The following is a 17016-nucleotide window of genomic DNA, read 5'->3' on the forward strand; positions in this document are numbered from 1 at the left end:
TCTAGCACTAAACGTAATCAAATAAATATTCGAATTATGTTTTAATTTTCCGATTGAAGACTTGATCATAAATGGCTGATTTCGTGGCGAAATAATATTGTACTTGAACTGGTTCATCAAAATATATATAAGCCCTTAGCCGTGACCATAGTCCGTCCCATCCTCTTACAATTTTTTTTTTTTCAGTTTGGTTTGACGTAAGAAGAAAAGTAAAACTGTTTTTGAAATAAATAAAAAAATTACTATTTTTGTGTGTAATTTAGAAAATATGCTCAGAAATTACATAGTAAGCCCTATGAAAAAGGCGTGGGAAGGACTACAAATAAGTAGACGATCATATTTAATTTAGGCATTACGCAGACTCATAGCAAATCAAGTCTGTAAAATGATCACAAATAATAACAATAAATATATATATATAGATATATATATAACACAAACTGGAAGCAAATTCAGAGTAATACATGTAAACTTGTTTTGTATGGTGATCTATCAATTTCCCAGGTAGAACATTTCATACTCTGTCTCCGCTGTCTACTGTTAGGTTATACACTTTACAAATTAATTTTCTAAAGCATTCCTACTTGTTCTCAGTAACGACTCTTTTTTATTGTTTATTTTCATAACATATGAAATAATAGTATTTTAACTCAGAGCATGAAAAGCAACCAAACTCAGTATAATGGTTTTCCAGTGTTATATTTATAGGAATGGTTTTCCAAAAAGTGTCTAATTGTTACATGGATATTTCAAATGTGAAAAAGGAAAACACAACAACATGATATCAGTGTTGTATCTTACTAATATGTGCAGCAATATTTAGTCAGATACCTGTGAACAGTGAATTGCATGAACTACTATCCGGGTATCAGATTCCCTGTGCTTGATCTTTGGTTATTCAACATTCAACTCAGTGTTACTAGTATACACTGCATCTGCACTGCACTTCACCCAGCCATTCAATGCAAAGTTGTTGTTTTTTAAAAAAGGTTTCAAAGAGGAAATTAGTGAATTTTATATTGTTTTCTGTTCAGTATGAGGCATTGCCATCGTTATGACGGGTTTGTATATCTCTAATGTGTGCATTTAGTTTGGTTAACAGAGAGTTGTAGCGATCAAATACAACATGTCAGCATATTTCTTAATCATTTTGTTCCCTATGTGTTTAGGACTTTGAATCAATGCCTGTCCGTCAAAAATCAAGACTGACTTCCAAGCAATTTCTCAGATACTATATATTTGAATCTTGAATGGGTATTGGTATGTGTAGCAAGCTATTCTTTATGGTCAGCAAACAGTCTGTGTAAAATATCTTATTTAACTCAATGATTGTATCTGATTGTACTATATTGCAGTTTGGCACTTTGGGCCCTTTGACCATAAAATTACCACATACAAATTCTTGAAGGATTTCATGTAGCAACTGATGAGCATCTGCATGATAGACCGTGCACCATCAATTGTAGTTAACGTGATCATACAAAATGTATCTATAAAACCATTGCAATATGTACCAATACGAGTACAGATACTGATCCCAGTAATCGTCAAGAACTGCCCTTGTAAACACTGAAACCATTAATCCAAATTTGAAATCAGCATTCTGGTTAATATTAATTTTTGTGAAGTAACTTGTAAAACAGCATTTTAAATAGTATTTGGTAAATGCTTCTGTATTTCTGTTCTATGAAAATCAGAATTGCAAACGTTTAAACGTTGGATTTATGCTAGCTTATGAGCTCTCATTTATACCATGTATTGTTTACCCGTAAGTTCGTGATCAACAGCTACAGGGCCAAAAGTATCATATATCTGAACCTTTACTGTGATGTTAGATAACTTTAGGTCATAGCGATGTGTGAACCTTCCATTAGAGGTATATATGTTGAAAAATGGGCATATATCTGGTATTGTTTAACTTGGGATTAATAATATACCAATTTAATATCAGTCATGTTGGAGGAAAATCTTTGTCATATCATTGCCAGGTCTGACATGATTTCATAATTTTCCTGATCCAGTTTAGAGGTTGGATATAAACATGTCCTTGAAACATAAGCATCGGAGAGGCCGGTCACTGGGCGGGTGTTGGGGTGTGAAACAAACTAGATGGATCAATTATTAAATGTGCGATTGTGTTTGTAATTGTTATATAAGTATACACAAACTTTGTGCACATATAATTGTTGTAAAACAATAGAGATTGTCCATAATCAACTCTGGCCGAACTAAAATAGTTTCTAATAACATGGAGAATTAGGAGAATTGTAGTATTTAGATTGCCTTTCAACGGGCGTAGGGTTGGGCGAGGGTTTGGATGAAGGGCAACGCATACTCTGACCCACCCAGGCTTATGCCAAATAAAGGTCTAAAATATCAATTCTCTGATTTCATCTTCAGGGTGTTCATATGTCAATCAACTACAAATCCAAACTTATAATAATCAATTGATCCCCATTACATTGATATTACCGACTCCCCCTAAAATGTTAGATCTGCATCTGTATATGCTAGCGATAGACATAAAATATTTCAAATACTTGTTAACATGTAGATTTAGGCATACATTATTTTTTGTTTTCCTTTTAACTATTTAAAATAGATTTTTTTTTAAATGTGCCTTTATAGCAAACGACAGAAATTCATATTAACAAAATTAACCTAAAAGTGTGAAAAACCCATAATTACTTTACAGACTGTCAACAGATCCTTCCATACTTCCAGTAACAATTTGAAAATATTTTTATCACTGCGTTAGATTTCACCTTTTAAAAGGGACCACTTGTCCAAGATGCATTATGGTCTTCATCATGGATTTCTAAGATGGTTGCAATACCTCAGAACTCATACCACGTACACCTGTAGCTTTTCTTTTAACCTAACTAAGAGTTTTGAGGGTAATGCATGTAGTTATATAATTCATGATATTACAAGATGTTGGGTTTTTTTTTTAATAAACGGGGGGAAAACATAGAAAGTCATGGAATTTGAAATTTAAATATCAAGGTCTGGAAAACTATGATTTTCAATAAAAAGTCATGGGAAATCATAATATTACTTCCGCCCCCGACTCCACCTTGAAAAACCCCCAAGACAATCAGAGATTGTTGTCTAGAAGCACAAGTCCTGAACTGGTTCCAATTACGATTAGTCATTTGACAAGATCTGTTTCCCTATTACATGATTATGTTGCAACCGTAGTGCATACAGAAAATTAGTTGTACGACTCCTTGTAATGTTTTTTCATGACATTACATTGCACGTATAATGCATAGAACTGAGACACAGTTGACTGTTCTTGCCGTGTAAGGCCCGAAACACACCGAAGATGGATCTGAGTACTGAATATAGTACCAGTCGAAAATAAACGCACTGAATCGAATATGACAAAACACACTGTGTCTGTGCTGGCGCGAACTACATGAAAGAGACCACATTGAACATAGTATATTTTCACATTGCCAGACTGGCAGCTGCAGTCCGTGCTAGCCGTATCTTTTTTCTTATTAAATAATAGGAAGGATATATATCAAAGTAGAATTCTCATAATTGTTGGTGTTTATAGATAAAAAATATATGTAAATATATGAGCGCTGTTAATATATTAAAAACACGTAACAGTTACAGACCCTGGTGTCAAAATGATGTCTTTGCCAGAGCCAGGCCGAATCCCAACTTTGGTGTGTGTTTTCGGCCTAAAATTATTGTATCAGTAAAATGTATTTTAAATAGTTAAAAGGAAAAAAATAAATAATGTATGGCTAAATCTACATTAATAATACTTGAAAGATAGTCCAGCGACATCTACGCATCTACGGCATCCGTGCAAAACTCTGACGTCATAAAACCGTAAATAAAATGTGTTGAGTGCGTCGATAAATAAAACATTTCCTTCTTTCCGTGCAAGACATCCAGTCAGAAGGGCAAACCTGACGCTAGAACATCGATGTTGACGTCTCCATTGGTGCAGACAACACCTGCGATGGATAGCACGCGACTGGAGACGTGCCCTCTTCATTGATGGATCTCGTTTCCTTCGCCACAGATCTGACGGCAGGACACGTGTTTACAGACGTCAAGATGAAAGTTACGTTACGCCATGTGTTTTTGAAGGGGATCGTTTTGGAGGTGGTGGCGTTATGGTTGGCCGGACCCAAATGGTTGTGATTGAAGGCAATTTGAATGCTGTGAGGTACCGAGATTAAATTTTGCAAACAACTGTGTTACCGTTTTTGCAAAAAACGGCCCCGGGATGACATTACAACACGATAACGGTAGACAACACATAGCTAGAGTTGTGCAGCAGTATTTGAATCAGAACAATGTTGGTGTGCTATCCCTGGCCTGCCAGGTCTTCGGATTTGTCACCAATCGAATATGTCTGGGATGAAATTGAATGATGCTTGCGACGTCTTCCAAATACTCCAACAACACTGCAGGAACTCTGGCTGATCCTTCCTCAGATATTGAATGGCATTCCCAGGAACTTCCTCAAGCATTTAGTGGCCTCAATGAGACGACAGTGCCAGGCCTGTATCAATGCTCAAGGTGGACACACTCGCTCCTGACTGTGTGGACGTCGCTCCTGACTGTTTGGACTTCGCTCTGGACCCCCTCTACTGATGTTGCTCATTTGCATATCGCCTGTGCGCCCTTTTCATGGACTATTGCTCGTTTTCATACCTTCGGACATTTATTTGTCCATGCTATAACGTTTCATACACGGCAGTAGAAACTTATCATCAATTATCTTTGTCTTTTGTGTCACAATTACTTTTATCTTTGTCTTTTGTGTCCCAATTACTTTTATATATCTATATCTATATATATATATATATATATATATATATATATATATATAGATAGATAGATAGATAGATAGATAGATAGATAGAGAATGAATATATATATATATATATATATATATATATATATATATATATATATATATATATATATATATATATATATATATATATATATACAGTCGACCTTCGATAACTCAAACTTCGATCTTTCGTAAACGTCGATCTCTCGAAGTGAAACGGCGGTCCCGGCCGAACTGCTATACAAACTAGTAATAACAGACTTCGAACACTCAAACTTCGAACATTCGAAAAACTCTATCTCTCAAAGTAATTTTGTGGTCCCACCATAAAAAAATAAGGGATAAGGGATATTGCACTTCAAAAACTCAAAAAGTTTGTGGAGTGACTGAGCCTTTTAACTGTAACGGTAATACTTTAAAGAAAAATGAATTGTCACCCAAGCCAAGCGTGAGTGTCCTGACTAGTCTCGGCTATCGATGATACACGCGGTAATTACAGAATAATAGATCGCCGACTATGCGGAACGAAATGATCCTACATGCCTGCATTGGGTTGTCGGTGTTTGTACACGGCAGCGGGCATCATTACACAAAGTACGGATAGTCTTGTAATTTTCAAAGAACTGTTGTAATAACACTTAACGCTGTTTGTTTTTTCTCTTAAACGAGTGCAAAAAAGTACATAACCTAGTGCTATTTGTTATGTTATGTCTCGCTATGTTAGTGAGGGTTTTTAAAATGATTTTTGTGATTTACAATAATTTTGCTATTTATATTGTGTATTTTTTATTTGGTAAACAAACGTTCTTAGTGCTAATCGACATTCAGTATTTTAATTTATTACAACGTTACGTTCCGCCTTGTTTTGACATTTGAAAAGTATATCAACTTTAATTTATCGCTTACTTCCGGTTATGTGTAAGTACGTGCTTTCAGTTTTCTTTTCTTTTTTTTACTTTACTGTCAATTAATACAATAAAAGTACATAGAGATGTACGTCAAATTGATCGGATTTATCTCGTTTCTGTTAATATTTACTTAATTTTATCATATACACAGAAGAAATGTGCTAACATCCGATATCAACGAAATGATAATACTGCAATGCAGTTTCACTTTGAAGTCTGCTGTACGAATTTCGAACACTCGAACTCCCTGAAACTCGAACTATTTCGTCGTCCCCTTCAACTTCGAATTAACGAAGTTTGACTGTGTGTATATATATATATATATATATATATATATATATATATATATATATATATATATATATATATATATATATATATATATATATATATATATATATATATATATTCAAATGAACGTGAATTAAAGCTGTAACAAGATAACTGATAACAGTAGGAACTGCACTACATGTATGTCATAGTTTATTGTTTGTAATCTGCAGATAAAGGGCGAGTCTGAAGAAAGAGTGCCAGATGATCTAACAGCCATCACCAGCACTAATGCATCTTGTAATCCAGGAGATCAACAAGCAACTTGCACCTTGAAGTTTGACTCGGACTCTGTGCCAGCAGGGTTCACTGGACAAACTGCATCTCTACATGTATTTATTACCCATGCATCGTTGATTGGTAGTCAATTACATCTCGACAGCCCAGAAGTGTTTTTCTCAGGTAAATACTTTCACCTGTTAGAGCCAGAAGGTGCTATCCTGAGCTGACTCAGCTTTTTAAGTCCTCTACCGGTCCAACCGAAGTTGAAATTATTAGTTTAGTTGAAGATTAAAAAGTATTTCCCCAAATGTTTAAAAGTTTTAGACAGAATGATTGCAATAAATACTATTTACACAGCATTCACAGAAAGCTATGGGATTTGCAAATATTTTTATTTGTGTCATCATAAAAAAAAATTGGTTGAACATAATTTTTTTTCAATCCCTGCTGAAGACCATATGAGACACAACCCATCATTCGTATGTTGATGCACCATTATCACAGACTTCATCTTAAGAACACAATTAGAGTTGTAATCTTGACAAATGTTGTCAACACTTTTACTTTATTTACCAATGATTTTTTTGTTTACTTGCCCGCATTTGTTGTAATACTTTCTCAAATTACAAAATAAAAACACTTTGTATATATACATATATATTTTTAAGAAATTGAAAATATAAATCAATAAAATAGTGTCGTTTAAGTTTTACTTGCCACTCTGCCAACATTTATGCAGATCTGTCAACCTTTAGTCAAGAGAAAGCAGGAGATGTGTGTTGAATAAAACAGATTTTTTTTTTTTTTATTATTACAGTAAGTTATATGAACACTACATAATGTCATATATACTTGCTAACCTTAGATCTGGGCATTAACCTTTAGACTACTGGATTAATTTTTAACAAAAACCTCGTTGAGTGGGTACAAGTTTATAATTTTTACTCACATATATTCACTTAAATGTTTAATAAATACATGAAATAAAGTTCATATATGAATCGGTAAGTATTATTTTCGTGTCTTTTTTTTTTAATTTTTATTATTTTAGATCGGCTAATGGTGATTAAAATTAGGCAAAAAATCGAAAAAGTTGCGTTTACTTACGGGCATCTGTGGCTAGCTGCCCAGTATTTATGTCCATTATTCCCGATAACAGTGGTTTTTTGACCAGAATTTTTTTTAAAACCCGAACTACGATTCATATTGCAATATTTGGTAATTTTCGTTGTTGGTAAAACTATCAAATTTATTATCAAATTAGCTGTTACAATCAGCTATCGATCCCTGAAAATTACCGCGACGTGCCGCCATTGTTGTCAAGCGAACATACTTGCCGAAAACCACTTTTTGAACTAAAAATTTCAAGGTATTTTCAATTGAAAAAATCAAAACAAAAACCACCATTTTGAAAAAAACTCGTTTTTCTTTAATTATATTTCCGTTTCCGGTGAGTGTCGTGTGCAAAACGGCGGGAAATATGAATTGGGGAATGCACTGTATACAGTGTACAGTATATCGACTGACGTGACGTCGGGCGAGATATCTCGCCTGCAGTAGTCAGAAGGTTAAAAAAAAAAAAAAAAAAAGTTTCATCTTGAAAAAAAAGAAGTATGCAATTTTGTTTCATGTAGTACCAATTTGTCAAGTAGCCTTGTGTTTGAAATATGTATGAGGTACCTGTAAAAAAAAGTACTCGAATTTTGTGCGGAACTAGGGTAGTCATAGACGCTAACAGTTATCTCAGAAATGAGCATCTGCACGACAATTTTTTCTGACTCACTTTAAGGGTGAGGGGTGGTAGTATTTATATCCGTGGCGTTTGTGTCGATTGATATACTGCATGTAGGACTTTTAGCCATATATACATGTCACTAGTGTCGTCTTCGAGATTCGATTTGGTAGTATACACCCTATAGCACATATCCAGTGCATAATACACAATATTATGATTTTGCCTTTTTATTTAATTATCCAGACAACGTCATGCACATAAATCTCAGATACTCACACATTAGTTTCCACCTTTGATATTTGGTCAGTGCACTTTGATAATGTAATGTTGTTGTTGTTTTTTTGTTGTTGTTTGTTGTTGTTTTTTTGTTGTTTTTTTTTGTTTTTTTTAATCCTGCGTTTTTATTTTTGGCTGAAACAATGAAACTTGCCATTTACTGGTTAAGTTAAGTAACAGTATTTTTGAGCTCATACCCAGTCTAATGCTATGTCGTAACAATATCTCCCCCAACTCGTACCCAATCTAATGCTACACTGGAGCAATAGCGGCGTAGCTATAGACTGGGAACCACTAAGTCACTATTGTTTTAATGGATGTTTCCTCCCTTGAAATGTTTAAAAGGCTTATAATATAATACTCACACCCACAAATTGGTAATAAAACTGGAACTTTTTATTCATTAATTTATATTATTATTGTTATTATTATTATTATTATTATTATTATTATTATTATTATTATTTAATGTACCTACATTTGAGAATTTGCGTTATTTTTATTTGTTTTAATATTTTGAAGTTTGCATAACAATATGGTTATTTGTAACCTTAAAAGACCTGACCCGAGTGTTCAACGTGTACATGATTATGCTTGCACTGTGTTGGAGTAGCAACTCCGAGTGCCAGTCAACCCAGGAGTTACAGACAAATGGAATGGATTGGAAAATTCACATAGAACGTTTTGTTAACTTGGACTTTAAAAAAATTACATCAGTAGATATATTCATTTCAGGCAATGGGCTAGATTGCTTGTGACCATATATTAATTAGTGAACTATCGCATATAACAGGACATTGAAAGTAATGACTTGTATATCCTTTTCTTAATATATGATAGTGGTGTGTGTGTGTGTGTGTGTGTGTGTGTGTGTGTGTGTGTGCGTGCGTGTGCGGAGAGAGAGAGAGAGAGAGAGAGAGAGAGAGAGAGAGAGAGAGAGAGAGAGATTGATCATCATCATCATGTTTTGGGGGGATTTGTTCCCCCTTATTAGCCACCGGGCTCTAACAATGTACATATTTTAGGAATGGCCTACCGGGCGTCATGACCTATTTCCGTGACCTTGACCTTGATGACGTCACGGCCTTGTCACGTGACCTAGTCTTACTGACCCGGCCCTGACCTTAACCTACTTAGACTGGCCTACTGTACCGTGTGCAACGTCCTACTGACCCGGCCCCGATCTACTTAGACTGACCCTGACCTACTTAGACTGGCATTCTGTGCCGTGTGCAACGCCCTACTGACCCGGCCCTGACCTACTTATACCGACCCCCAAACCTACTTAGTCTAGTCCTGACCTATTTAACCCGGCCCCGATCCGTCGTACTTAGCAACGCCCGTGCTATCCTGTCTGTGGGAAGTGTAGGATCCCTTGCTACAAATGGAAAAATTAAGAGGGTTTCCTCTCTAAAACTGTCCAAAATATGTTTGACATCCAATAGATGATGATTCATAAATCAAGGTGCTGTAGTGGTGTCGTTAAACAAAACCACTTCTAAGGACTCGGCCCGACGCGAGGTAGTGTGTTTAATCTTAGCGCACTGAATGTTGAATGGTTATAACTGCTTACATCCGGGAAGCGGTGGTATCCTATTTTATTGTTGATGACAATACTCTTAGGAACTAGAAGTTGCATCCTTAAAGACGTGAAATAAAAAATGATTTAAATAGGTGTAAAATAGAATTCTCGTCCCACTATGTCTCCCGCGCTAGCGCATTCACAAGATTATTAAACTATTTAAAGTATTTTAACATACCCAAAGAACGCACTTCGCCACTCGCATATATGTATATGTGGTTTAAAATGACAGGGTTTGTTTACTGTGTGAAGTAGTCAAATGCGAACGTGTCCGCGTCCAGCGCAGAAGGTACGCCGTTCGTATCTCAAGTGGGGAAATTAAATTTGTTCTATTATTTAAAATTTTTTAATAATGTATAGTTTATTTATTTGTTTTTATTTATTTGTTTGCTTATTTATTTATTTATTATGTTACGTTTTTTTTTTTTCAAGCAGCCTCTAATAACCCTGTGGGGACGGGACGTAACTCAGTGTTCCCTTGATGTGCGGTCTGTCTGGGATCGATCCCCATCGGTGGGCCCATTGGGCTATATCCAGCTAGTGTTCCACAACTGGACAACGGCCGTGGTATGTACTATCCTGTCTGTGAGATGGTATAGGATCCATTGCTGTTATTCAAAAAGAGTAGCCCATGAAGTGGCGACAGCGGGTTTCCTCCCTCAATATATGTTTGGTCCTTAACCATATGTCCGTATAACCATAAACCGGCCTCGGTGGCGTCGTGGTAGACCATCGGTCTACAGGCTGGTAGATACTGGGTTCGGATCCCAGTCGAGGCATGGGGTTTTTAATCCAGATACCGACTCCAAACCCTGAGTGAGTGCTCCGCAAGGCTCAGTGGGTAGGTGTAAACCACTTGCACCGACCAGTGATCCATAACTGGTTCAACAAAAGCCATGGTTTGTGCTATCCTGCCTATGGGAAGCGCAAATAAAAGATCCCTTGCTGCTAATCGGAAGAGTAGCTCATGCAGTGGCGACAGCGGGTTTCCTCTCAAAATCTGTGTGGTCCTTAACCATATGTCTAACGCCATATAACCGTAAATAAAATGTGTTGAGTGCATCGTTAAATAAAAGATTTCTTTCTTTCTTGTATAACCGTAAAATAAAATATATTGAGTAAATAAAACATTTCCTTAGATTAATTGAACACAAATATTTTATTTTGTTTTAGTCATAGGAAAAGAAAGAATATTTGTCTCGAAGAAAGGAATGTTTGTTAAGAAGAAAGGCATATCTGTTAAGGAGAAGAAAGGAATGTTTGTTAAGGGAAGAAAGGAATGTGTGTGTGTGTTTGAGTGTGTGTGTGTGTGTGTGTGTGTGTGTTGTGTGTGTGTGTGTGTGTGTGTGAAACACCTCAGCCCATTGCTCTGAAGAAAGAATGCGTGGCTGCAACTCAACGCTCCAACCTAACCTATGATCTTTTAACTGCATACAAGCCAGTACAACCAGTGTATTATGTCTGGTATGTCAAAGGTCGTGGTATGTTCTGTCTTGTACACACAGCTTTTGTTACTATAAAGTAGCGGTAGAAATATCCAATCACAAATCTAGTCATAGAGTAAAAAACACAAAAAACAAACGCTATGGTTTGGTTTTTCATTTATTTCTAAATTACAAATCACTGACACATATAAAATGGGCACACATTGTGTTACATCGAGAGGCCTTAAGGGCGACATGTGAATAATATGAGTGCTCATTTCTCTTCATCTTCGTCCTCCTCATCAGTATCATCATCATCGGTATCGTCGTCGTCTACTTCGTCCAAATATTCGCCGATCCAGGAACAATACTGATTTAATTTAGAACGAATCTGTGTTCTGACATCTCGGTTAGGATTCACAGACTGTAGAAGTTTCCTCGTGTTGGGGCCTTTGTCAAAGTAATGCATATAGGTCAGAAAGCGAGAGTACGTGTCTTTAAATAACTTCCATTGTAAAGTCTTCATGTTTCTTTCGATGGCATCTTGGGACATGTTTTTTTCTTCGTAGCGTTTTCTCTTACTTTCGATATAGTCATGATTGATGTCGAATTCACGTTTCACCATGAGACGAATGCCTTCGTTTTCCAGGTCGGGCGACAGCTCTTCTTCTTTTTCATTTCCCTCCTCGCACGTTTTAAATCGCAGATGTAACTGCAAGTCGCTTCCGTCTTTAATGACCAGACCACACGTATCACAAGACTGCATCCTCTTGACTTTTTTCAGATAGAGTTCCACCTCATCTTCTTCTTCGTCATCACTTTCGTAGGCGCGTATGCCTGGTAGTTTTCTTTTGAATGCGTTTCTTTACATGATTTGCACGTAGAGCTCTTTCTTCGTCGGTGGCTGCACTCTTCTGAGACATTCGCCGTTACGTTCATGCTTTTATACCATTCGGACGGCCCCGTCTCTAAACCATTAGGTCGAAGGCGCCAATGTTCGGGCGTGGTCGGTTTCAAGTCCACCAAGAGATATCCGTAGGTCCTGTGAGTAGCTTCCTCAAACCGCTGCATGAAATGACGAGTATTTCCAGGATACATCTGCTGTGCCAAGGTTAGGACTTTCTGCTTGTCGATGGGGTTGTTGAACAGTGCCATGCAATGACAGTTTCTGCTCTGTGTCGGGTCCTTGCTGTGATACAGGTTCTGGTTGATGACAATCACAGAGAGGTTTTTGTGGTGACTTCCTTCCGTGAACAGGTCGTTGATGCGAGGATCTTTTCCAGCTGTAGACATCAGGTCGTCCAACACGATGAGATTTCTGACTCTCGAATCCAAATAACGATCCTTTTCTAAATTCTCGGGTATGCCTTGAATAAATTTCACTCGAGCAACCATTTTGATCGTATCATAGAGGGGTTGGCATCGTTTGTAGAGCCAGATGATGCGCTGGGAAGGCAGCTGGATTTTACCATCCCTTAGCAGTTTGTACAACAAAAAATGTCTTTCCACACGACGTGGGTCCCGACACGATCATGGTGAACGGATGTAATAATCTAAGGGGCTGCTGCTGCTGATGTTGCTGTTGCTGCTGCTGCTGCTGCTGCTGCTGTTGCTGCTGCTGCTGTTGCTGCTGCTGCTGCTGCTGCTGCTGGGAAGGCTTATTTTCATATTCCAAGAGTCGATGTTTATTTCGTACGTGCCGAGTTAGGTCGTGGGTCCAAATGCGACACTGATTCAAGTTGTTGACTGTTGAAGTGTTCGACGTGAATTGAAGATGTTGAAACTGCCGTGCCCCCTTTTATAACCTTCTCAGAAATGCTTGTGCCGTTTTTGCCCAGTCTGCTCTCGTCGTTTCTGTTCCACGCCACTCTGTTCTCGTTTCCGTTTCAGATCGGCCTTCGCTTGCTCTACCACCTGTTGCGTTGGGGAGACCATGACGATTTTGGGTGCCGGGGGCTTGTTCTGTTCCTCTTTTTCTTTTTTCCACGTGCGATCGTAGAGTTCTAGACATCGATCCACACTGTACATGATCTGGCTTTGCCCACCATGTTGAATTTCGAAGTGAGGTTGAAGTTTGCCTTGTGCCTGCAGTTTATAGAAACGGGTCCACTTATCCACGTCGGGAACGTACAACTTGTATTGGTCTGGCATGTTGCTCCTCTGAAGGTTGTACCTCAAATGACGAGTTTTGAAAACTATTTTATTTATAGACCTACTTCCTGTGACTTTCTCGTGCTATTTTAACATTTGAATTTGTGTCTTGAACTTTCCCTCTCATCTGATTTATAAACTTTCCACCCAGGATCCCAGTGCCAGCCGAGGGACACACTCAGGGACACATATTTACACTAGAGGGACACATTTTAGATTGGAGGGAAACATGCAGGGACACACTTACACACTACCCTACTTTAGCTATGGATATTGGGAAAAACATATACCAAGTAAAGTAAATCCATCGAGATACCGTTCCCACCGAGACATAATTCTTAACTGGCCTATAGGTCATAAAGTCATGCTATTTATAAATAACAGAAGGATACAACACAACATTTTATTACTAAACAAGAAAATGTAGTACATAAAATATATGACAACACATACAGTTATGACAAAAACATACATATGTCTCACACGTGTTTGAAACAGTTAATGCCTGAACACGTTATTCACATAGGGACATCTTGGAGAGAGGCTGTAATGTTCCATCACTGGGTCGTCCATTCTCTGCCATCGGTAGGCGCGTAGTCCACAACAGTAACAGACGACGGCATCGTGATCCCCTGTGTAGAAGAAACCGGCCTTGGCGAGTTCCCTCGGTTTCTGGCGTAACTGTATTGGCCACCACCCAAATGTCTGCATCCGTGTGTAGACGTGGCGCAATTCGGGATGATGGCAGAACAGGTAACGTCTCGAACAGCAGTCTTCTTCATCCCAGGCAGCGTCTGTTTTATATTCTCGAGAGGCATCTGTTTGATCCACGGCTTCTTTGATTTCACCATCTTCATTTTCATCCATATTGTCACAGGCAGCATCCGTTTTATCCATGAAATGTTCTGGTTTCGTAGCCACTCTTTTACATTTGATTGTATGTCTTTCTGAACATTTGAAGACCAAGATGTCGTCCTCGTCGCTACTGCTGCTGCTACTAACACTGCTCGAGTATCCCGATGCCATCTTCTTCGTTCCAGATAGAGTGCAACAAGGCACAAGAATGTCAGAATCATAAAACACGTCTGTTCTCTAGCACAGTCACAAAGAAATCCCATCTGGTTTTGATGGTCGTCTTGCATGGCGCAGGGCACAATCGAGTTCAGCTCTGGTACAAAGTCACTCATAACTGTGAAACAGCCTTTCAGTTTCTCCCATTGTTGTAGAGAAAGGAATATTCCCTTCTTCGAAGGTTTCACGGATTTAGTTTCATTACACCACCACCACTGACGCAGGTCCACCCCAGCAAAGTTCTTGTCGACGCTGACTTGGACGTTGGCACCAAGGTGTCTGAACAATTTGTCGTCTTTCCCCTGGTTTAATGCTGAAATTGTTTCGTCAATTTGGCTTTTACATCCACACAGTTCGATCCACTGTTTAAGACTAAGGACAATACCTCGCTTGGTGGGGAAAGTTTTCCCCTTGTCACTGTTAAATTTCATTATGTGAATAGCAGTGTCCCCTTTCCATAACTTGGCCACCACGTAGACGTTAGTTCCAAGTTCTAGACGACATCTCGCTTCATCACTTGTGGAACAGGCCATCTCTGGATTGAACGTAGATCTGATCGTTTTCGGCGAGTGAATGACAATTAAACCGTATCTATCCTTGTTATACTCTTCGTGCCAGTCTAAGTAGGTCAGGGGCCGGTCTAAGTAGGTCAGAGTCGGGTCAGTAGAACGTTGCACACCGTACAGTAGGCCAGTCTAAGTAGGTCAGGGCCAGTCTAAGTAGGTAGGGGCCGGGTCAGTAGGACGTTGCACACGGTACAGTAGGCCAGTCTAAGTAGGTCAGGGCCGGGTCAGTAGGACGAGGTCACGTGACAAGGCTGTGACGACATCAAGGTCAAGGTCACGGAAAGTAGGTCATGACGCCCGCTAGGCCTTGGTACTACTGATGTATACTTTGCATATTTTCATTATACTATTGGAGAATTGATCACAGATGTGATTAACAGTCCCTTTATTGTAATGGTTGTATTGCCCCTTATAATTATGTACATTAGAAATATGACTACATATATAGCAATTCATGTACATCCCATTAAGGCCGTGGTATGTGCATTGCTGTCTGTGAGAAAGTGCGTATAAAAGATCGTGTGCTACATTAGGAACAATATAGCGGGTTACGTCTGAATTGCCAACTATTTCACATCCAATAGCCGATGATTAATTAAAGCTGCAGTCCCTGGAATATTTTTTTTATTATTTAAGCATTTAGAATAGATAATTCAGTTCTGTTTCGTACGTAGCTCAGTGGTACAGTGCTCGCTTGCTGCACAGTCGGTCTGGGATCGATCCCTGTCGGTGGGCCCATTGGGCTATTTCTCGTTTCAGCCAGTGCACCACGACTGGTATGTCAAAGACCGTGGTATGTGCTATCCTATTTGTGGGATGGTGCATATAACAGATCCCTTGCTGTTAATTCAACAGAGTAGCCCATGAAGTGTCGACAGTGCTTTTCCTCTCAATATCTGTGGTCCTTAACCATATGTCCGACGCCATATAACCGTAAATAAAATGAGTTGAGTGTGTTGTTAAATAAAACATTTTCCTTCCTTCCTTCCTTCCTTTCCAGGGGTCAGTGGGGTATTTGCCTTGAAATGTTGACAGTGGAAAGCAGTTGGCATACACGTTACATGAAATGGGGTGTTAATAATTGCGTAACTCTCTAGGGGTAAAGGAAGAGGGTGTTGTGATCGGTTTACGTAATATGTTTCAATACTGTATGTTGTTTTTATTCATTACTTAGACCTAAAAAGGTGTTGTTGTTTTTTGGAAATGTGCGGTCGGTCTAGGATTTGCGGGTATATAAAAGGACATGGCATGTGATATCCTGTCTGTGGGATGGTACATATAAACGATCCCTTGCTAAAAAAAAAATGTAGCGGGTTTCCAAGGTGCGTGTGCAGGGATTTCAGTGGCGTTGGGGGTTGTAGACTGTGTTGAGCGAAATTTATATTGGTTCATACTCCCCCATAAAATAATATATTTCACGTTTTTTTTAAACTTGGACATGTAAGGGTTTCGACCCCCAATACCATCCCCCCGCACATTCACCCGTTTCCTCTCTAAGAGTATATGTCCAAATTACCAAATGTTTGCCATCCAATAGCAGATGATTATTAAATCAATATGCTCTAACATTGATAGTGTTAAACAAAACAAACTAACTTTACCCTTTCCAAACGAATGAATAGCTATTTGAATTTGTCGATTTTAACACACATAAAATTAAGAAGTGAAAACGTTCTTTGTCTACTGTAGTATATTTTATTAAAATTAAGATATACATGATCAATGTGTTACTAGTGTACAAACTAAACTTTGAAAATTCTACTAACACTTTATAAAAACAAATTGACACGAATTTCAAATCCGCAAACGCACGTGTTAACTGAAACTGACAACAGGCTGTCGTTTTGCCGAGCAATGACGGCACAGGCGACGAATCGAGCATATTTTTTTGACGATCTCCATTCATAGCGAACATACATGTTT

At 38.3% G+C, this 17016-nt stretch overlaps 1 protein-coding gene across 1 annotated transcript in view; it reads left to right on the plus strand.

Annotated features, from left to right (window-relative positions):
* Positions 1–17016, plus strand: part of LOC121386937 — a 52116-nt gene that overhangs the window by 28425 nt on the left and 6675 nt on the right. Inside the window, exon 5 of the mRNA XM_041517991.1 lies at positions 6240–6468. Within this exon, the coding sequence (XP_041373925.1) occupies positions 6240–6468 (229 nt within the window). The remainder of the gene's footprint in view (positions 1–6239; positions 6469–17016) is intronic.

The sequence above is a fragment of the Gigantopelta aegis genome, chromosome 12 (genome assembly GCF_016097555.1).
Source record: "Gigantopelta aegis isolate Gae_Host chromosome 12, Gae_host_genome, whole genome shotgun sequence".
Classification (NCBI taxonomy): domain Eukaryota; kingdom Metazoa; phylum Mollusca; class Gastropoda; order Neomphalida; family Peltospiridae; genus Gigantopelta; species Gigantopelta aegis.